The following is a 24,067-nucleotide window of genomic DNA, read 5'->3' as shown; positions in this document are numbered from 1 at the left end:
AGAGCTGAAAGTCCATATTGCCCAGCGACAGCCCTGAAACCTGAAGGATCTGGAGAAGGTCTGTATGGAGGAGTGGGCCAAAATCCCTGCTGCAGTGTGTGCAAACCTGGTCAAGAACTACAGGAAACGTATGATCTCTGTAATTGCAAACAAAGGTTTTGGTATCAAATATTAAGTTCTGCTTTTCTGATGTATCAAATACTTATGTCCTGCAATAAAATGCAAATTAATTACTTAAAAATCATACAATGCGATTTTCTGGATTTTTGTTTTAGATTCTGTCACTCACAGTTGAAGAGTATCTATGATCAAAATAAACAGACTTCTACATGCTTTGTAAGTGGGAAAACCTGCAAAATCGGCAGTATCAAATACTTGTTCTCCCCACTGTATATTGATAAGGCAAACGAAGGGATGATTACATAAATGTAGATAACTATTCATATTCTGAGGGGAGGGGCATTGAATTAACAGGATGTAATGTCACATAGGTAAAAGGAAGAGGTGCTTTGACAAAATCATGTGTTAAATTGACAAATCAAAATCGTACAAAAACACTGTGCTTTTATCTTTGTCAAAAATGAGTTAATATATACTTATTAAAGTTATACCATTTTAATAATATGCTATTCATACATATATTAACTACTTATATTGTGACCTATATTGTAAACTGTGACACCATCTTCAACTAATTATCCAACAACTGAAACCTATATCTAGAAACATAGATGCTAAGAGGTGTGAAAAGTAGCAAGTAAAAGTGCTCAGATGTGTTCACCAGTTTTGGGAAGTTCATAATTCTAAGTTAAATAGCCAGGTAAAAGGAGTTCATAACTAACCAATGACCTTCATTGATACTTTTTATTCTTCCTTTTAATTTCATTGATGATTCGTTGGTTATGAACAGCCATAACTCTGTCATTTAGATCTTAGTTAGAAACTTCTCTAAACTAGTGAACTCTGCAGAAACCTAGCCAAGTGCTTTTACTTTGTATATTTTACACCTCTGTTGATACTAGATATCCAATTAAATAATGTTTTTTTTTATGTTTTTGAAGTTAACATTTTTGATGTATTTTACTGTTTCTTATCTAAGGCATATCTATTCAGGGTTACATGAAAAAAAATTGTGATTATAAAGTCAGCTGCAGGTTAGATAAAACTGCTCTTCTACCACTGTTGTTTTACAAAAGGAATGTCTTTCCCTCTGTCTCATGCACACACACACACACACACACACACACACACACACACATGCACACACGTGCACACACGTGCACACACGTGCACACACGTTCCAAACTAGCACATATGCCGGGATTCTATACTATGCAGTCTGCAGTCCAAACCAATGAACCTGAAAAGCTAAACTTCTGTGGTACAGAAAACTTTTCTTAAATGGAAACTGGTACCAACAATGTTATTATTCATTGGTTTTATAAGACATTTTGTTAACCTCCTAGTTATATTTATAAAAAAAAGAATTTAAAAAAAAGTTGTGATATACCTAATCTGACTAGATAAATAATATGACATCATCTTTACCAGGTTGTCAAAGAGAAATGTTGTAATCTATTTCAATAAAATCCTCAGAAAAATTTTTAGTACCAGAAAATGACATTGTTAAGGTATCACATGACAAATGATGTCCAATGGGTAAATTCTCAGCAAAGATGAGACCAGGGTATGACACACACACACACACACACACACAGACAAATATTTACTTCCCTAAAAATGTAATTTTCTGTAATCCCTAACCTTAAACCTGATTTGTAAAAGTGAGGTCCGGCTAAAGGCATGATTTATCACGGGCAAAAGAATACTAAAAGGAAAATATGACTTCTGACTGGTGATTAAAATGTTTCGATAGAGGGCCCTATCAGGGTTGTTCATTTTGGTCTTGAGGAACCAAAGGGGGCCTTAGCACTTGCACACCAAGTTCAAACCACCAAAGGCCAGGTGAGGAGGGGACTTAGTTAAACCAAGTGTATGTGTACCAGGGCAAACACTGGCTTCGATCACATCCTTTCTTAAAACTCTTAAAGATGCAATCGAGCGAGGCATGATGCTGTCCGAAATGTGATACTATGTTAATAGGAACCGGGTGGGGCAACATCCACACAAATCACCACAGACGACACCAGTGATCCAACCCCGGTTCACAGGCACCCCTGGTGCCCTTCTAAACTCCGGAGCTGCACTGAGGAAAGCCACAGACGGGCCAAAAGACAGACCGACCGGCCGGCAAGAGTGTCAGCATCCCGAGCAATGGTTGCCATAGCTACCTCTAGACAACAGCCAGGCAGTCTGTCCGTCCGTCAAACACACATTCACACACGTCCATACCCCTGATGATAGTTGCCATAGCTGCGCTGGTCCGAGACATAAAATAGGAGCCCCCCTCCCCCCATATTTTTGTGTGAGGTAGATTAGGGGTGGAGTCAGCAGGGTCAGGGCCACACCTCTCCACCTCTATTTCCTCCTCCTCTGGGGGGCGCCGCGCTGCGAAGACTGTGGCTCCTCCGGGGAGGACGAGGGGCCCTCGAGGGGGGATGTGCCCGGGCGCTCCTCCTCGTCGGGCGGGCGCAGCTGGGTGGAGGTAGAGGGGTGTGGTGGGTCCTGGGCCCGGTGGGGACACTGGGCCACCATGTGCGCAATGCTCTGACAGTAGTGGCACTTCTTTGGCTGGGGGGGCATGCCGCACTCCTTGGCGTGGTGGTCCAGTCCTCCACAGTTGTAACAGCTTTACAGAGCACAGTGGGGTGGGTGGGGGGTGGGTGGGGGGGGGGGCAGAGGAGAAACAGGGAAAGGAAAGACAACTGTCACGCATGGCTACCAGTATGAAACCGTAAACTAATTAAACTGTGTACACCTGATGAATATGAACAGGTCCAACCTATGAGAATGGCGCTGTTATGCATACACATCCCCCTTATCGTGTTCATATCGTCGCAGATTAAACATAATCCGTCTTGAATCCGTTGAAAGGCAGACGGAAAGAGACGCAGCACACTAAGTCTGATTTCATCGGCACAGCATCACAGGACTTCGTGACATCTATACGGATTCCGTGTTAGGAAATCGTGACATGCACACGTTAAAATGCGTTTTTTCTTCCTAGAGCGAACCTCGTACCGTAGGCAGCCACTTTTCGTGTACATGACACGTTTTTTCGGCAGGAGTGTAATAATGAATTGCTGGTTCATTCTTCTGTTAGCTCACATGTAGACTATACTGAGACCTTCGTTAGGCATCCCGAAAGGCATTCCCAGATCAAATGTGTTCCAAATAAATACCTAGCAGTGTTTGTTCAAACTGGCTACAGTAAATGCAGGATCAATAACTGATGTATTGTGTTAAATGCATTATAGAGACGTTCTGGTAATACGCACAAAAAAACTGAAGCTGTTGCTGAAAATTCATGTAATATACAGTATCTCACAAAAGTGAGTACACCCCCTCACACTTTTGAAAATATTTGATTATATCTTTTCATGTGGAAAGATCCAACACTGAAGAAATGATACTTTGCTATAATGTAAAGTAGTGAGATTACAGCTTGTATAACAGTGTAAATTTGCTGTCCCCTCAAAATAACTCAACACACAGCCACAACTCAACACACAACTCAACACAAAAGTGAGTACCCCCCTATGTGAAAATGTCCAAATTGGGCCCAATTTGCCATTTCCCTCCCCGGTGTCATGTGAGTCTTTAGTGTTACAAGGTCTCAAGTGTGAATGGTGAGCAGATGTGTTAAATTTGGTGTCTCATACTCCCTCATACTGGTCACTGGAAGTTCAACATGGCACCTCATGGCAAAGAACTCTCTGCATAAAGAAGGCCTAGGCTATAAGAAGATTGCCAAGACCCTGAAACTGAGCTGCAGCACAGTGGCCAAGACCATACATTGGTTTAACAGGACAGGTTCCACTCAGAACAGACCTCGCCATGGTCGACCAAAGAAGTTGAGTGCACATGCTCAGAGTCATATCCAGAGGTTGTCTTTGGGAAATGGACGTATGAGTGCTGCCAGCATTGCTGCAGAGGTTGAAGGGGTGGGGGGTCAGCCTGTCAGTGCTCAGACCATACGCTGCACACTGCATCAAATTGGTCTGTATGGCTGTCGTCCCAGAAGGAAGATGATGCACAAGAAAGCCTGCAAACAGTTTGCTGAAGACAAGCAGGCTAAGGACATGGATTACTTGAACCATGTCCTCTGGTCTGATGAGACCAAGATAAACATATTTGGTTCAGATGGTGTCAAGCGTGTGTGGTGGCAACCAGGTGAGGAGTACAAAGACAAGTGTGTCTTGCCTACAGTCAAGCATTGTGGTGGGCTGGTCTGGGGCTGCATGAGTGCTGCCGGCACTGGGGAGCTACAATTCAATGAGTGAACCATGAATGCCAACTGTGACATACTGAAGCAGAGTATGATCCCCTCCCTTCGGAAGACTGGGCCGCAGGGCAGTATTCCAACATGATAACGACCCCAAACACACCTCCAAGACGACCACTGCCTAACTAAAGAAGCTGAGGGTAAAGGTGATGGACTGGCCAAGCATGTCTCCAGACCTAAACCCTATTGAGCATCTGTGGGACTTCCTCAAACGGAAGGTTTGATGTCGTCATGGAGGAGTGGAAGAGGACTCCAGTAGCAACCTGTGAAGCTCTGGTAAACTCCATGCCCAAGAAGGTTAAGGCAGTGCTGGAAAATGATGGTTGCCACACAAAATATTGACACTTTGGGCCCTATTTGGAGATTTTCAGTTAGGGGGTTACTTACTTTTGTTGCCAGCGGTTTAAACATGAATGGCTGTGTGTTGAGTTATTTTGAGGGGACAGCAAATTTACACTGTTATACAAGCTGTACACTCACTACTTTACATTGTAGCAAAGTGTCATTTCTTCAGTGTTGTCACATGAAAAGATATAATCAAATGTTTGCAAAAATGTGAGGGGTGTAGTCACTTTTGTGAGATACTGTACATAAAAACTAGAACCGTATATGACATGAATCATTGAAGAAATCGTGTCCTGCAAACAAAATAAACTGGCTTTTACGGTCACTAGAAAATCATGTCCTGTACACGAAAAAATGACCTTTTACGTGTGCATGTCACAATTTTCTAATACGGAAATCGTGTAGATGTCACAAAGTCCTGTGATGCTCTGTTGGATTTAACACAGTAAAGGCTCATACAAGCAGTTCAGTCCTGCGAAACTGCTGTCCGGTAGGTTTTCTTTCCAACCCCATTTGTGTCCAGCCTGATTCAGCTTTTCATCCAGCTTAATCATTAGAATCAGGTGTGATAAATAGGGTTGGAGAGAAAAACTATAATGTTTTCTATAATGTTTAATCCGAAAAAGTAAGAAAAAAAAGACTTTTCCAGTGCTGCCGGCTGAAATGGAGGTTATTGGGGGCTCTGTCAGGGATTTTCTTTTGAATTCCAGAAGTGTCATTTAGCCACTAGATGGCAGTTTAACAAAGGCCATATGTCTTTTTGAGACCAGAGAATAGATTTGTTTACTGAGCAGCATTAAACTATACACAAATCAATATGTAAATAAATAAATATGTAAATAAATGTATGCTAGAAAACATCTTAGATATTTCCCCAAACCTTCTGTAAGGAAAATACAACCCTACCTTTTAGGAACAATAAAGCCCAACATTTACAAACTGTTTTTGTAGGGTTGCAGTATGTAGGGTTTATTTAAAAACGCACTTAAATGTTCTGCTTTACCAGATGTTTTGTGACTCACAAGGTAATAACACAGTGCTTGTTACACCAGGGTTGTTGGTTTGAAGCCCACAGTGGACCAGTAACAAAATGTATTCATTTGTTACTGTATATATGGCATTAATCCTTTTTTACAGTTTAGCACAAGTTCTTATGAACAGTTATAGGAGGTTCTATAAAGCAATATTGGTCTGAGAAAGAAAACAGGTCACACGCCAACACACTCTGGTAGTATTTTAGTGTATTAGCGTGAGACCACTGTCCGTACACTCCAAATTAACAGGCCACGTTGGCAGTCCACTTTCATATATGCAATGTTTAGTTTTGATTAAAATATTTGTATTAATCAATTAATCAATTTATCCTACCCATCCCAAGTTTTCCTTTTTATTCAATCACAATAAAAACATGTTTTTTTTTAATTACAATTTATATGCCGGGGGTAGCACCGAATCATCGTTTTCTTTCTCAATGCCGATTCTGAGAGCTACTGAAAACAAATACCAATCCAAAACTGCTATTCTCCTTCTGTGTTGTGATTGCCATCGTTCATAAATGACTGAATTTCATTTCATACATATTTGGATTAACGACTTAACAACCTCAGTTTACAAGATTTGAAGTGGAACACAATTCTAACAACATAGAAATATGTTTAAATACACTCCATGAACACTCAAAAGTAGAGTAAGGCATTTGTGGAAACTCTATATAAATGTTCAATAGGAAAGCGGATATGAATTGGAAACTAGGAATGTGACAAACTGATAATTTTCTTAAAGTTTACACAGGCACTTATCAGTATTTGGTAAAATCATACAATTTCATGTGAATTGACGCATTTAGCTATTGGTCTTCCAGTCCTCAAAGTGGCAGCAGACTAACTTTAGGCACTATAGGAGATAGCCTATCTGGCTAATTAATTAAAGATTAAACTTGAAGGAAAAGCTATAACACCAAACGGGTACGCTTGCTATTTAGCTATGAATCTTCATGAATTTCGAGGTTAGAAATCACACACTTGTGGTGTACTCTCAATTTAGCCTGGTATCTGCTAGCTGGAGTTAGCTAGCATTAAATATAAAGTGAATACAGATGGTAGATCTTGTTGTGGTTGTCGTTGAGTTCACTAGGCATAGCCCGCCTGTCAGCCCGTCGTCAACAACTTCCGTGCTTACGACATATTAAAAACTTCATTCTAATGTTTTCTGGTTAGAGCAGTTAAAAAACCTGCAGATGGAGTCCGCACATTAACTCAGTTAAAGAAGTGTCCCAGTGTTTTCTAGTGGTCTAAGCTTTCTGTCAATCTGACCTCTATCCTCAATCTTTCGCCACATCCCTGTCCAATAATGCATAAAACGCCTCAGAAATACACATCTTTATCTTGCTTAAAAGAAAAACAGCAGTTAGTACTTCTCAGCATTTCCCTAAGCCCTTAATATTATGAGCCTCAGTTCTCTTGTCCCACAGCCAACAACGGAATCTGATCATTTCAACGGGCAGCTGAAGTTTTAGATCTTAGACCCCCATACCACTTCGGGGCTCTTCCATCTATTTCTTTTTCTTTTTAATGTGCTTATGTGCTTGAGGACCACTCCCCTGCATTTACTAGCATTTGATTGTACAGGCTCAACAGATGTTTCAAAGTGTTTTACTAACAGTCCTCTTAATTCCAGAAAGGGAGTTGAACCACATCCCATTTCAGGATAATTCATTGACAGAACACAAGGATTCCAGTCAGGCTGCTGTTACAGTGTTGTCCAGCAGGAGGAGCAGCAGCGTAGCAGCATCAGCACTGCACCGCATATGACACAGAACAAGACCGTTTCATCAGGTTTGGTAACCTTTCCCTACCCACCAAGATAGCTTATTCTCTACAACCAAGTCAGAACCTTGTGAAGACAACAAACCGCAAAGTACTTCCCCTTCCAAAATACCACGGAGGTAAGATAATCTGGACTACTTTGTCGTGGGTTATCACAACTCCCATCAAATAATTCAATCAATCTTTTTGGCTGATAAGGATTCCCCTTCTTAAGAAAATTATCAATTTCAACTGGGCGGGGAAAAGAGCTGAACAGCCATAAAGGTTTATCAATCACACAGTGATTGGGTCGGCGCAGACAGAGGGCTCACATCGGTTGGAGCGAAGAACTCCGTAAGCTTAGGGGGTGCAAATGTTAAAGCAAAATAGCTACATTTAGAAGAAACATACGGGCACAATCTGGAACATTCGGCGGCGTTGAATGGTCATATCAAGCCTGATAGAATAATTTCAGAACCGTCGTGTCCCTCAGCTCACAGAGAGGGAGACTGCCGCCGCCAGAGCTTGATAAACAAACTCCGGATTGTGTCTTTAATGTACTTTGTAGAGTACAGCTATGTGAGGCAGCCTCCTACGATGGCGCCAGATATAGCCCCATCCTAGTTAGGCTCTCGTGGTTCGCTGCGGCATCAGGTGCCCTGACACACAGAGTGGGGGGGGGGTGGAGGGACTCTAACACTACATTTGCTATTCAGCCTTCAGCTGTGGTAAAAGCGTCCCCTAATAAAATGTGTTTACATTTGGAGAATGCAGGCAATAAAATGCTAATCAGATTCTCCCAAATTCACCCAGACAGAATTAGATGATGGTCTATGATATGGAACCTGAGAAGTTGCTTTTAAATAGCAGTGGAACAGAGACGTATAAAACGCACGCAGTAGCTGAAAGAACAGGAACACCCGGGAATCTTTTGTAATTCATATTTACCCAGGTAAACTGACTAGGAACACTGTCTCATTTTCACCAGTGACCTGGGAGCAATAAGGATTAACAGCCTTGCTCAAGGACAGCTCTGGGATTGGATCTAGAAACCTTTGGGTTACAAGTCAGACGCTTTAACCTCAAGCTACGCGGCTCAACACCCCATTGGCACACAGAAAAAGCAGAAGTGGAAATACAAAGTGGAAATATTTGTCTAAATGTGTTTCTAACTGGCCCACAATGTGGTTTACTAAAATCTGATTAGGATAGATTTGTCTGTTTTCACAGAATAACATTTAGACTAGAAATACTCAGGGTTCAAAAAAAATATAATTAAAGTCAGATTCTAATTCTTTTTAGAATTAAGCTGGTAAGTGTAGCTAACATAGAGAAATGACGAAGTAGTTGTCATTTTTATACTCTAATACTATGAATTTACACACAAAACAATTGTCTACAGGTGATTCTGAAGGCCACAGTGGTTCCACTGGATTGGTCCAGTTCCTTTCATGTCAATACTATTCAACCATGAGAATTACAGAGAAAGGCAACCATTATGTACATATGGGTGAATCTACAATATGGACCTGCTAATAAACATTCAACTGATGGCGCTGTACGAAAGGTTTGTAAGTCCAACACTAACAATAACCACCATATTGACACCCATCCAAAGTCACATTTTTAAAGATGATTTTAAAACAATCACATTTCGGTCATCTGTTTGTCCACAGAGCATAAACCAACTATTTTCTTTTCGTGTTAACAAATTCAAACCCTGATTATAACCCTCTCAGCCTTTGGTCATTTCCTATATCATCCCACGTTCCTTCCAGTATTCAGCAACGGGCAAAAACACCCGTGGCGTCTCTTGAAACACGTCTCCGTCTACCACAGCGAAGTTCCATCCACACCACACCTCCCGCAGTCTCTGCCCCTGGACTCACCGGTCTCCCTTTGGTTTGCGATTTTTCTGGGGCGGGGCCTTCACTTTGGGTCTCCTCTCACTGCCCACACACGGCCCCCCGCCAGGCCCCGTCACCCGCAGTGACTCCAGGCCCTTGGAAGACTGCTTAAAGGTGAATTCCACCTGCTCACCCTCCTTCAGGCTGCGGAAGCCTTCCATGACCAGCTTACTCTGCGGAGGAAAAACCAAACAGGACACCTCTTTAAGGACCGCACCTTTAAAGATACTGAATTATTACCCCGTAATTAGAACTACGGTCCATCTCCCCCTTTAAGCACAGTTACAATAAATTATTATAGTATTTTGGGACAGGCATTATAAAAAAAAAAAATGCATTCCTGCTATTGTCGACGTTCATCAGATGTCTTACAAAAAAATAGTTTTTTTAATAAAGTGGAATCCTAACAATCCCACTATTCCATTATGCTAAGCTAAAACGCTTGCCACAGCCATCCCAGACAGATTCTTCTGACAGGAGTTATTAGAATGTTGCACCAAATATGCTCACTTTCTATCAGCTCGGTCTTATAGACAAGCAGTTAAAGGAGTGTATGTAAAGGGAAAGACAGATATAGAGAGATATGGAAGACAGAGAACAACAGAACGAGCGGGAGAATAACGAAGGGAGAAAAAGCTATCGAAACAGCTATGCATTGATCCTTTTAGAAATTGTGTGTAATGTTTGCATAGAATTCCAGTTTTTATAATTCTTTAAATTTTTTGTAACTTTTGAAACACCATTTTAATAAAAATTAAATAATGAAAAAATTAAATGAAGACAGTGTGAGAGAAAGAAAAAGCAGGAGGCAAAAACAGATAGAACAGAGAAAAGGACAGAGAGAGGTAAGTACACAGGGAAATAAAACAAGGAAGATAGATTGTGGCCATTGCATTGAGTGACACATCCAGTTAAAAAGACAGCTGTCAGAGTTGTGATTATGTTATGATTTTTATTTACAGTGTAAATACTGTTGTTTCTCTACGTTAAACTAATTCAGAATTGTAAAAAACAAATTCAGAATTTTTGCTTCTGGAAGACATAATAGGTAGAATGGAATTGTTTTGTAAATCTAGCCCAATATTTATTTAGGATCTTTCATACAATTATTTACTTTAGTTTGATTTATTTATTACGAATAATTAAATTAAGGTTTTTCTTAACGAATAATTTACTTAGTGTTTTTCTCTTACGAATTAAGCAGTTTTTTTAATTGATTTACATGTATAACTGCTATATTAAATAGAAAAATGTATTTGCACAACATTTACAAATTAAAATGAGCTTTTAAATCCTTAACATATTTACTGTATAATTAGAATTTGTCAATTTGAGACCCCTTAATGTCCTCATTAATCCATAAATAATAAATATTACACACCCCTGAAGCTATCTACATGGAAAGTGTGATATCTATTGACTAATCAACATTTATGCATTCGCTACTAATGAAATTCAAGCTGCTAGAAGCAGCTGATAACTGTGATAGTCTTTAAGTATAGACCAATATCCTAAAATACACGTAACCATTATTCAAAGTCAAAGTAATCTAAAAATATTAATTTATTTATTGAAATAAAGCCAAGGATTTCCCAAAGATGTTGTCTTAAAGGAAGTGTAACACCTTAAACAAGTGAATTCTGCGGTTCAAATCACATTTTTACCTTTTAGTAATTTCCAGGCTTTTATTCAGAGTGACTTTATAGCATTTATTTGAAGTATTTCAACAGATTAAATTAAATCTAAGTCACATTCTGATTTTAAATATATCACCTACTTGTATGAAAGAACACCTAAAGAATCTGATCTAAAAAAATCTAACCCAAACTGATTAAATAGTAGAGACACAAATATGTCTATTATATTTTGAAAGCTATAAATTGTGTTCATCCTGATATTAAAATGTTTGGACGTAACTGTAATATCACCTGAAATACCCAATTTAACTAACTACATTTCCAAAAATGAAAACATAACCTTTTAGTTAATGGACTGTAAGTGAAATTAAAAATTAAAATAAAAATAATAATACACATATACACATACATATATACATATAAAGTTTCAAAAACTAAAATTCTACCAATTCAAATATATTATATCAAGCACAGAACACAGAATTTTACCATTTTGATGAGAACAAATTGTCTTTAAAAGAGAGACAATACTACCATAACGAACGTTATCACTAGAATCACAGAGTCTATGAAGGACATGTGGGGAGAATGCACAACTATTAAAGTCAGGGGAATCTAAAAACCTGGGGTATCGCCAAGCGTGAGAAATATCTCACAATCACACATTCCACGCAACAGAGTAATTTGTTGTTCCTTTCCTTCATATTAATTCCCTCTACCCTGCTAACTAGCAAGCAATAGGTGATTAGCTTAGCTCTCTCCAGCTAGCTGAAGGAGGGGGGCCATTTTGGATGTTTTGGTTTGGGATTTGCCGCGAGGGGAAAGCGGAGGATTAGCTATGGGGTTGGAATGGGGAGACAGCAAGGATTCTTCACCTCTATTCAACAGGCCACACACTCACGGCGAGGAACGAGAAGATGGTGGGAAGGAGGGAACAGACGAGAGAGAAGAGAAAGGTCAATGGAGATGCATAGAAGTTGCCAGTGATAAAACCAGGGTGAGCTTTATAGTATGTAATGACTCAGTTCAAGAAGTGTTATTAAAGAATGATCAATATTATTGGTTTTAAAATCACAAGGATATTAAAAAAACGAAATTAAAAGCGACAAATACATTAGCCATATCAAAAGCAATCTTTCTAATAGGGATAGAACAAAGAACTTTTGTAAATAAAGCGCATTTGAAATATCTTACAACTCTACAAATGTGCCTCTCTAAGTGGGACATATGAGGCATAATCATGACAGCCATTGGTCTTCTGGCTTAGCCAATCAGTAAGAACCTTCCTCTTCCTCTTATTACTTCATGAAAGCAGCCTGTGTTTCCGGGTCAAAGTTCAGTGGTTTCACTAGCCCCCCGCCCCCCACAGTCTTCCCAACACTGGCACAATGACTGCCACTGAGGAAACCAATTTGAAGTCTCCGTCCACTGGAAACATACATATTTATATTTCCTAGATACTAGTGGATATCTAGTATGTAGGAAACTATACTTTAAATATATCATTGCCTTTTGATCTAATCATGGTATGTCAGACTGCTCTAAGATATTCAGTCATTCATGCTATTCAGCTATGAATTTAATCAGATAAATGCAATGAGAGTTATTCCAGAATGAAGCTGCATATAATGTGCAAGTGTGTGTGTGTGTGTGTGTGTGTGTAAACCTGAAAAATTTAAACCTGCAACTGGATTCCGCTCCTCTCAAGTGACCTGGCGGGTGCCTTGCCAAGTCTTTTTCCACACAGAGGTCAGGAGAGGTCAGGAAAGGTCAGGGTGAGAGGAGAAAGAAAGAAAGGGAGAAAAGAAAGGGAGGGACAGAGCCTGAACCTGGTAAATATACGGCTTTGGCAAAATCCACAAATGGTACCTCTGGCCCGTAAAACAATCTCAATCAAAATCGGAGAGGGAGAAGGAGATGTGAACCAGAAGGAGGAGGAGATGTGAACCAGAAGGAGAAGGAGGGGAGTACAGCATTCAGGAGCTGGGTGTTTGTGGGGGGTTGTGCCTCCAGGACATTCAGCTCTATTGGAGGAGCCACTCCCTGGGTCAGGGAGCCAGCAAATCGATCAACCAACCAACCAGCCAGCCAGCCAGTCATCCAACCAACCAGCCAGCCAGCCAGCCCATCAACCCTACAATTCTCTTAACTGCGTGTTTGTTATCAGAATAACCCATACATTATATCCAGGCCCAGAAACAAATAACCAGTCTCTCTCTCTCTCTCCCTCTGTGTGGAGTGTGTGTTTATGTGTGTAGGTACAGTATGTATGTATGTATGTATGTGTGTGTGTGTGTATATATGTGTGTGTTTAAGTGTGTTCATGCGCATATTTGTTTCCTCCTTTGCAGTTCGCAGGCAATCAATGAACCCAGCGCCCTGGATCAAAATAGCCTTTCCTCTTCATCCTCCTCCTAACCATCGTCATCACCAGTCACCAGAATCGATCTGGGGAAGTGGAATGACAGAGGAGAGGATACGAGACTTCCTCCTCCTGTGTCACCATGGAGATGCATGGCTGTGTAAGGCCTCATTATGGGACGGAGCTGCTGATCGGAGCAGCGCCGCCATGCATTAGTAGCGTGTGTGTGTGTGTGTGCATAGTGCATGGAGGTTTGGTGGAGGAGGGGAAGGTGAGGGGTGATGACCATGTGCTGTGGTGTCATTAAGTAGCTTTCTAGAGGAAATGTTAAGTGGACAAAGCTGGCCCCGTTCGTCACAGATGGACCTGGCCCAACAGGATGCATATGAACCAAAGAAAAGGGGAAGAAGAAAAAAAAACACCAGAGCAAACCACCAACAAAGCCAAAACCTCACCACGCCAACACCCCTCTCCCTCCTCTGCACATTTTCATTACAGCCCCTAACCTTTGACCTCTACCCCAACCCCCCCCATCAAACACTTAAGAGTGTTCCCATTTCCCCTCAGCCCAAATTAACAACATGCTAACTGCTAGCGTCCACTGATTACGGACCAGTCCAATATTTGATTAGGCGGGGGAGCACTAGATCATTCTGTTAGGGGTTTATCATGACAGAAAGAACATGGAAATGAAGCACGGTGAGGTGACTGGGGAGGAAGAACGACGTGCAGTCGTAGAACCACAATTTGAATTAACTTAAAATGGAGCTTAACAATATAAAATAAAAAAGTCATACAGGATAAACCAAACACACCTGCCTCCTGGGATGTGTTTATAAAGAGGACAGGCGACAAAATTAGCTCTTAATGTAGTTTCTTTGTGTTTCAGTGAAGAAGAAAAAATATATATATAATGTAGACACTGGTTGTGAATGATGATCACAGCGTGAGTTTGAAACAAATGTAATACACAAGGCTTAACCGGAAAGAAGAGTGGTGAAAGACAGAGTGGGCTTTGGTTCAAAAAGCAGTTGGTCGGATTTAAAATACAAATTGTATTTCGTTATTTCGTTTGTCTTGTCTCATAGATTGATTTTCTTAGCCTAGATGGATCTTTTCACTCTATTGTAGACCACACAAAATTAATAAAACATCCGTTATAAAAAAAAAACATACATTTTAAATACTAATTGACCTGTTATTGAGCCTAATCAATCGTTTTGTTGTTTCATCTTTGTCATTAGATGCTCGATGGAACTGGTCAACAAGGAATCAGACCAATACATATTTATTATGCCATGTTGTCACTGAACTCCTGTGTATTAAACCTACCAAAAATAACTTTGCAGTGCTACTAGCTAGCACCTTTTAATTAGTCCAAGCCTTCAGAAATTGTTAAAATCAACTAGACTTAAGGTTCCTTATTTAAATATTTTTCTATTATATATTGAACACATTTAATTGTTCCATCAACCCTTGACTACAGAATTTTTTTGTTCATTCATTTTCAAGTGTCATAAAGAAAGCATAAATACCTTAATAACAAGGGATTCTATTGTTAGAGTTTTACTACAAATTCAATATTTATTCATCACAAATCTGCTATTTTTTTGGCGTGAAAACCCTGACAACTATTGTTCCTTCGCCTGCTCATTAAAAGCGCAGATGCAGGATGTTATGCATGTTATGCAACATACAAAAACACATCTGAGAATATCTAATGCAGCCTATTCAATTTGTCAAGGTAACACTTACTGCTACTGTTTTCAGTAGCCTATATGGTGTGCTTTGATTTTGGAAAAGTTAATTCCAAAATAATAAGATTTTTTTGCCTTAAGTTTACAAATAGATTCTGGCATTATTGAGTCGTTGATAATAAAACAAAGAAATCTGAAGGATTTATATCATTAGGTAATTATTGAGGGTAGAAAAGAAGAGCATTACTCTGAACTGCTGTATTGCCTTTTAACCTGTCCTAGAGAGTTTGTGAGGGAAACAGATCGTTTAGGAGGCATAAAGATGACCGTCACAGCCACAGTCATAGGAGAGAAATAAGAAGCAAATGTGGCAACTGATAAACACGTATAAAAACGTATTTGGGGGGGGAAATCACGTCTTCTCAAAACTACAAGCTTCATGGAGTGAGGCTGACTTCCTGATCTCATAGAGAAGCACAACTGCTTTAGATGCCACATAGAACAGATAGAAATATGAACTACACTAGCTGTATTGCAAGCAATGTGCCTGTTTGAGTGTTGAAGGAATAGTCTGACGCTTCAGAACACATTGTTTTGATGTGATAAACCACTACCAAGTTGGTCTGTGTTTCCCTGGCGTAGTCCTCTGGTGGGAAATTCTGACTAGATTCACTCAGACAGTGTACTTGCCTGGTGGTGGGCTCACGTCAAGTTTAAGTTTTCCAATACCGCCAACCGCTGCAAGCATCTTTCATTGTTTTACTCCGGAAAAACCACGACGCTGGGTGAAATCTCTTTCGAATTTGCATTCTTGAAAATGCCACAGCCACCTGGCATAGTTGTTTTAGGAAAACAATTGTATACAGATAACGAAACACCAGTTGCCTAGTAACAAATGGAACAGTAGTTGAATGTTGACCATCATTGACTGGCTCACATATTGACCTGAGACAAAACCACACCCCACTGGTTTTAGACACACCTCCATAACTGCATTCCAGGCACAAAGCACTAGAAAAGTTGTAGGAATCCTGTAATCTGAACAAATTTCTTCCTGGTTTGAAAAAAATTATATTTTCATGTTCATTGATTTAAAAAATGATGGACTTTGATAACTAGGGCTACAAACAATTTGTCGGGGAGTAATAGGAACAAATGTTGGCTGTGTCCTAGGCTAACTAGTCTATATTATATACCAAAGAAAGGTTTAAATTAATAGAAATAATATCACATTGAAGTACACAATTTATTTTATTGAAATAAAACAATTTACATTATTTCATACAAACACAGCATACAAGCATACAAGCATAGTTATATTGAAGAAAATCATTGAAAATCAACCAAGCTTCCTTAAAAGCAACATCAAAACCAAACAATTAGCAAGTTGTGCATCTCTACGCATTCAATGTACAACAACACATGACCCCCTGACAGCACACCCACCAAAACTAGAAATCTGCCTTTTACACATCTTTATCCTTGTTGTTGTTTAGCAAAACTTCCGATACGCTGCAAACTTCCACAATCCACCTTTCCAAAACCAATCACATTCCCCATATTTCTCAGGAGGACGTCACATGATCTCCCCGCTTTCGTCTTCCTTGAAGGGTTGAAGGGGGAGGGGGGAACAGTGGTGTGAGGCAGCAGCAGCAGAGACAAAGCCTGATACTCACTATCAGGGGGCAGGGACTGGGGGTGGGGTTTCGGGAGGGGTGGGGCTTGGAGCTCAGGGAGGGGTGGGGCTTGCATGCCAAACGGTGACATGGGCCAGAGGTTAATCTCACTAGGGGCCCACTTTAACCTACGCTATGCAAAACACACACACACACACACACACACACACACACACACACACACAGGCAGGCAGGAAAAGCAGAAAGAAAAAGAAAAAAAACACATGCACTGGGGCAAATAGGTTACTCCTCAACTACGCACACACTTAATACCAGTTGGCCAAATTGTAATATCACTGAAATAAGAATGTTCAACTGGTATTTCCTGAGTGTATTTGATGCGTGTTTTGCTTGTGCTGTGTTTGTTTTATTTTATCCCTATTTTTTTTTTGTTAAAAAAGTGCTTTTTATTTGTCAGATCATATTCAGAATAATTAAGCTACCGTGTGGCCATTTGTTGTTCTAGCAGATTCTCATCTTGCCTCTAGGACAAGATTTCAAAGGGCATTTTTGGCAAACATGTGCTCTGACAAGTGTTGATTTCTTGTGCTAGGAGTTAGCCGGCACTTCTCAACTGTAAGAGATGATCAAGACGCACTGCCAGATATGTGTCAGAGATTTTAAAAAAATTGCGGTGTAAACGTCACCCTCCGAGATTACGCGAGGCACTCGGTGTAGCTGCTACGGTCTGAAGACGGCGTGTCACTCAATGTGTATTGAAGTGGAACGAGCACTGATCTAGAAAGTCTGCTTCTGAAATCCTGCAGCGCCTGAATTATTCCACTGTCAACAGCAACAGGATTTGTTTGACGGACAGTGCCATGTTAGTTCCCAGGTAAATAACACCGTCAGGGAGTTTAAACTCCTTCCAGGTCAGTGGCCTAATTGCTGGGCACATGAGGCACCTGAGGCACATGAGGCACATGAGGCACATGAGGCACCTGAGGCACATGAGGCACATGAGGCACATGAGGCACCTGAGTTGTGCCTTAAAGCATAGCTCTGATGCAGCGTTTTTTCTCGTTGCTAGTGCGGACAGAAAATTGTACTTACATGCATATTTAAATGTGGCTGTTGTTTTAATAAAATTGTTGTTATAACAATTGTTGTATTCTAAACATGCTCTAAGGACCAGTCTAACATGTTCTGTGGCAGCATGTGTTTGTTAATGTATGTCGCCAGCTGCTTCATCATAAATATAAACATGAAACAAACAAAAAACGTTGCAGAAGGTACAGTAAAAATCCAAACTGGTCCCTAACTCAGAATGGTATAGTCGTAGTAAAACGCCCAGACCTAACCGACACAAGCTTTCCTCAACTCACTTCCTTTTTTAAATCTCTTGAACTGCCCGACCTCTGTCGTTCATAACTGAGGGGGAAGTTCAAAGTCGTGCCACAGGGTGATGAACGGACAGCTCAGCCAATTAAAACCGGCGGCTGTTTTTGCCGCCACCATGACAGACCCCCAGTCAGGCCCTGTTCTGCGTGATTCTGGCTGATGGAGAAGCAAACACAGTGAGGGACAGTTAACCCCCAGGGGTTGTTTAGGTGGGACCAGCTCGCTCTCCTTTTCCCCCTCTCAGTCTCACGCTCACTTTCTTTTGCCACTTCATCTCCATCCCCTGGTACCTCTACCACTCTCATTTCAACCACTTCATCTCGATGCTTCGCTAAAACTCCCTCCTTCACTGTCGAAACCTCTCTAGTTTGCTTCCTCTCGCAGTCTCTCCTCCATCGCCACTCCCACACCTTGCTACTTCTCGCCTCTTTCTCTCTACCTACTCTCTTGCCTTATCTTTCAATCTCTACCTGCCTCACTCTCTCTCTCCACCTCTCTTATCAGTTCTTCCATGTCACTTTGTTATTTCCTACTGCTGTCTGCTTTTCCATTCCCCACCACCCCATCCCTTTACCCCTCTCTCATATTTTCTTCTCCAACTCTCCCTTCCCCCTCTGGTCTCTCCATCCTTGCCTTCCATTCTCTCCACCAGCCTACTTCTCTAACTTCTGTCCCAACTCTCCATTCGTCCATGTTTTCTCAGGCTCTCCCTCCCTCCACCACCATTCTCAATCATCCCTCACACATGTTCACGCACTCATTTTAAATGACTAAACTCTCATTGTTAGATTTACAGCAGTTTCAGTTACTTTACACACATTCCTCTCATTACATGATCAAGTGTATTTAGAACATGTCGCTCAATGGAATTCTGCAGGAAGTATCATCCCAATAAAGAATCATGGCAATTGTCATGTAACAAATGTGTAGTTACTTTCTTCCAATAATTTGACCAAGAACGTTTCTAACAAATGATGTAATAGAATTCTACTGGGATTAGTCAGCATTGACATAGTTTTACACTATCGTGAACTACAGTATTTCTCGACACTGAGATTACAATCAGCCCCAAAAAACGTCGCAACTGGAATCTGGACCATGGAAACACTGTAATACTACAGTGGTGCTGGTTTTAACTCTGCAGTCAGTACAAAGAGTTAAAACCAGGGTAAAAATAGCCCAGCCAGTCCATGTTGATTTGACTTCAGCAAGGCTCTGTTGAGTCTTTCTCAGACCTATCTCTCTCTCTCCCTCTGATTAATACATTTGTTAAGCAGACATCTTTGGCAGGGAGAAAGCCTGCAAAGCTAAAAGTAAGCAGACATCTGACACATCCAGGAATAACTACAACTGATTTTAATTTTGAACGGATTCCGATAATTCTGATACCACACTATGAGGTCAACCTAGTACAACATGTGAACAGAACAGTGTCTTGTCATGAGCACTCTTTTTTTCTCCCCTGGTTTCTTGGCATTTACTTCAACTACAAAAAAACCAGGGATCAGACCGAGCAGGCAGGCGTGCTGAGTGACGGGCAGGCCAGAGAAACACCATGAGATGCAGGGCCATGTTGGTCTAATACAGTAACGACATCCAGGGTGTGTGCGGTATAAGCCATTAGCTAAGAGCACAGCTCCACTGAGTTAAACAATTACCAGTCTATGGCAGGATGATGTTCACAACAACCACATCTCTCTATTCACATGCCGTAGAGAGCGCTGCTTATAGCCCAGTCATTTTCTATTCTGGAAAAGGGGTTACCAACCCATAATAATAAACCGCGACATAATGCATATGTAAGCCTACACTGAAATGTACTCCTGAGGTCATGGGAGTAGCAAAGACAACAGAAAACAAAAACAAAGACAAAACAGATTCTAGTGAGACTTAGCTAATGTGCCAAGACAGTAATATCAAGCAGCACATTTTACCACCACCAACAGCCCTGCTAGTCGCTCGTGTTTGACAGATGTTTTCTAAGAAAGACTGGTTGGGGCTCTGTTGGGCGCTTACATCTTTGAATGAGGATGTTCTTTGCCAGTTTAAAATAGCTTAATGTGAGGCTGTAATTAAGGCACCTCCACTACAGAGTCAGTGGGAAATGGAGATGGTGAAAATCATTAATTTAATGGACTATTTTATTGGACCATAAAAAGGAGATTTAACAGCATAGAGAGGTTCAAAAAGAGACAGAAGCTGACAATATTGGAGGAAAGAAATCTGTTGGAAATACGAATACATGGTTCGTAGGCGAGCATCGTGGAGGGAAAAAGTCTACAAAAAACTACTGATTTCAAGCTACAACATTCATCCCTGTATGAAGCATCTGTAAGTGCAGGTGATCAAATGGTAATCTTGAGGACTTGTTGACAACAAAAACAACCATTGACCATAATTAATAATATTAATTTCTGTCCCATTGCATTTCTAACTTAGGTCTTTTTGGACGGTTTCCAATGTGGTGGCCTTCAACCGTATTCTCCCTATTCATGAGGCAATAGAAAAACTACAAACTGTGTCAAACAGGCAGCGAGTGCTCCCCTTCTACTGCACAGCGTTCAAAGGAAAAGAGGAAGGGAAGAGAGAACGTGTCACTTTAAGGAAACACCACAGCATGTTTTGTGTGCCCTGTAAGACTACATCGGAAACGTCAAGATGATACAAATTAACACATTTGAACAAACGGTCAATTAACCCGTTTCAACGTGCATGTTGTGTTATTGCGAGAAATGGACACGGGTTTAACGCAACGACTTTGTAGAGTCAAAATCTCGCCGTTACACATTTAGAAATTATACAGGCCCATAGGTTGGTTTACGTAGCTTAGGATACTTTTTTTTTTTTTTAAATAGGTGGAGTTGTAACGTATGCTACGGGTTGTAACATCGCTGAAAGCACATGCCCATTATCCAGTGCCCACGACCCAAACCCATTTCAGCAGAACATGAACATGGAAGAGTGCTTACGTCCAGGGGACCTAGCCCTAACATAAGACGCCTATATTACGGTTAGACGGAACTTACTTGGTGGACGAATACGTCCAGAGGTGGGTCTACAGGGCTCCCCTCGCTGCTCGTCATTGATATAAATCCAAACCCCATTCGCACATTGAACCACTTGCAGTGGCCTGCTCCCGACAGAGGCTGAGGCCAAATTCGCTCTTCCTGCTCCGTCAACTTGGCGGGGTCTTCTCCGCCACCTTTACCCGCCCCTCCTAAAAGGCAAATAAAAGTAGTTAACTAATTAGCCAATAGTAAGTAGGTCCAATGTTATGATGGATGGGTGTGGAACCGCCTTACGTATGCTATTTACTCTATAGCCGTGCACACGCAGTTGGTAGTAGCCTAGCATATAGGCTACACAACTTTTATAAAGGTGCCCTGTACTGTAGGTTGAAAACCTCCATAGCCTAAAAAGCCAACGGGGAATCCCCGCCACTAGGAGATGTGTGACAATCATAAGATCCTCCCCGCAAAATTATTTTCGAGATTATTCATGCGTTAACTGGCGCATGGCAGAGTGATTTGAAGATCCACGCAAAGCGATGTAAAAAAATAAATTTAAAAAAAAGGAAAGAAAAGAAGGTTGACTACTTATAGGGCTTGTAACTGCATGGCGCACAGCGAATGATCGATGTGCCCTTGCACACGCACGCTCACTGGTATAACTTCTAGAACATATCTACTTGCATCTACCACCGCTAACCAGCGTTGTATGACACTCAACGGGCAGGTGTACACTCATGGTTCCTCATGCAGGAGCAATACGCTCTTTCATTGATAAACGTCTCAAACAAGACCCCAATACACCTTTTCAGATGGCAATCATCGTGGGGGGTACATAACACAGGCCTGTGGGATTTATAACAATGGCCAGTCGCAGCTCCAGTCTATACCATGAGAAGAAAAAGTAAGCGTTTTAAAAAAAAAAAATATGTACAAAAAAAATAATTGCAGAATAACCTTCGGCCATGTTTCCACGCGGACCCTCTGCTCCAAAGTTCCAGTCGAAAAGCTTCCTCTGCGAAAACGGGTTATGATAGTCACCATTAATCCGACATCCTCAATTCCAGCGGTTACACATTTAGCTCGCATGATACTGCGTGCTTTCTCTCGTTTGATATTTTGTCATGTCTCCTTCAACCCCTTTCTCGCTCACTCCACCTCGAGCGCTTGCTCTCTCTCGTTCCCTCTCTCTCATTCGCTGGCTGTGCCTCTGCCCGTGCTGGACACGTGACTTCGTCAATTACATGCTTTCTTGCTACTAATTTCACTACGGATCAAGGGAGTGCAGTGAGGAAAAGGACTACGAACCGATTAGCCGAGAAAGTCCCAGTGGTCAGTCTGGTCCTGACAGGTAGCCTGCACACTTTTATTACGTAGCATACAGATACATTGCTTCAAATATAGAAGCACAGGCCATGAGTCACATGAATGGCAATAGCAAATAGCCTAGCATACTTTGCCATGACCAGACTCTATCGTTTTTGCCCCCCCCCCGATACAGTTTAATAGCCAAACAAACAATTTATAAAATGCCATAACAGTAATGTAATAAAAGCTTCAGTCCTTACATTGGTTCATTTTAAAGACTATGGGGGGGGGGGTGCAAACATATATATGTGGTGACTTTAAACATTTTTCTCTGCTCATTATACGTGTATTAATTTGTATTCAGTGCATGCGGTAAAGAACATTAGACACTGGTGCTTTTATTTAGATTGTTGATTTAAAGTGTTTGGATTGTTGATTTAATATGTTTAATGTGCATATTGCTACAACTGCAACGGGAAATATATTCGTTAAAAGGTCATGAAATAGTAAGGAGTTCTTACGGACCTGAGTAGACTATAGAAGGAGCTAGAATGTTCCTTATTGGTTTTACACAACTTCTTAACATCAAGTTCTTATTCACATGACCATCCAATCTTCTCCCCGTCTTCTTCTAGCATAAGCTATAATAGGCTTTCCAATGGGGAAAACCAGAAAAGGACAGTCAGCCTATTGGAATGAGAGTGAGTGTAGAACACAAACATGCCAAACAAGCGAAGGAGGCCTCAGTTCAGGCTACGAATTAAACTACAGATATAAAATACAAAATGGCAGACCAACCAAGTCAAGTGTAGACTGTGTATGCTTTTGGTAATGGTGGAGTAGTAAACCTCTGGTTTTACCACCGCCCTAATACGCTGCAAAGATTTCCATTGATAAAATGGAGGGGTGTTTAAGGCGTGTGAACTTTTTGAACTGAACAAACCAAACGTGGCTGACAAATGGTGTTGATCAGACATTGGCCGCGCACACCCCTTATCAATCTATCAGCTTGTATCATCCATTTTAAAAACGGTCGTGTTTCGAAAGAGTTACTATTTTCAATGAGGAAGGGCAGAAACACGTTGGGAAGGAATGACTCAACAACAACCCATCCCCACCCACCCAGCCGCAAAGCAACCCCAAAGAGCCCACCCCCTGGAATTCAGGAGTTTACCGCTACCCCCAACCCTGACCAGCCCAACCCCCGCGCAAATTCTGTTTTTGAAGATGGGTTCTTGTGGCCTCCGCAGTGGCCACATAAATTACTTTTTGGGTCACAGGGCCGGGCACAGGTGTCACATATTATCGACTCACTTATATTCAGAAGAGATTGTTCATGACGGGAAAGACAACGCACACACGTATAACAGACCTACACTGTTTTTTTATAGTAGCTAAGCTATCATAATGAAGCTTGTGTGTTAACTGTACGATTTATACCACATTCGCCGTCACGGTCTAACTTATAAAGTTATTATACAATGTAAAAAAAAAATGAAATGCTAATCTGTATAAAAATGTCGATATTCTCTGCCTTTATTCGCCTTAGCAGTCTAATATCAGGTCATTCACCTAAC

At 41.0% G+C, this 24,067-nt stretch overlaps 1 protein-coding gene across 2 annotated transcripts; it reads right to left on the bottom strand.

Moving 5' to 3' along the window:
• Nucleotides 1–338: 338 nt before the first annotated feature.
• Nucleotides 339–22,342, bottom strand: lin28b (lin-28 homolog B (C. elegans)). Of its 2 annotated transcripts, none has more exons than XM_013137243.4 (4): nucleotides 22,140–22,342; nucleotides 21,201–21,391; nucleotides 9,444–9,634; nucleotides 339–2,749 (listed from the first exon to the last, which is right to left on the bottom strand). In XM_013137243.4, the coding sequence occupies exons 1-4, from the start codon at nucleotides 22,147–22,149 to the stop codon at nucleotides 2,479–2,481; spliced, it is 663 nt and encodes a 220-aa protein (XP_012992697.1). In that variant the 5' UTR covers nucleotides 22,150–22,342; the 3' UTR covers nucleotides 339–2,478. The 2 variants fall into 2 exon arrangements, with proteins under 2 accessions (XP_012992697.1, XP_019908720.1); XM_020053161.3 differs by lacking the exon at nucleotides 22,140–22,342 and adding an exon at nucleotides 21,477–21,653.
• Nucleotides 22,343–24,067: the final 1,725 nt, after the last annotated feature.

The sequence above is a fragment of the Esox lucius genome, chromosome 14 (genome assembly GCF_011004845.1).
Source record: "Esox lucius isolate fEsoLuc1 chromosome 14, fEsoLuc1.pri, whole genome shotgun sequence".
Lineage (NCBI taxonomy): Eukaryota > Metazoa > Chordata > Actinopteri > Esociformes > Esocidae > Esox > Esox lucius.
The sequence above is the reverse complement of the archived record's forward strand: the minus strand, read 5'-3'. Positions and strand labels throughout refer to the sequence as shown.

Excerpts from the sequence above, each read along its gene's own strand:
- lin28b (XM_020053161.3), bottom strand. The coding sequence starts at position 21,636 with ATGATTGTCACACATCTCCTAGTGGCGGGGATTCCCCGTTGGCTTTTT. Across the intron at positions 21,392-21,476 it reads CTATAGAGTAAATAGCATAC|GAGGGGCGGGTAAAGGTGGC; the intron begins GTAAGGCGGTTC and ends TTTGCCTTTTAG. Across the intron at positions 2,750-9,443 it reads CGCAAACCAAAGGGAGACCG|CTGTTACAACTGTGGAGGAC; the intron begins GTGAGTCCAGGG and ends TGCTCTGTAAAG.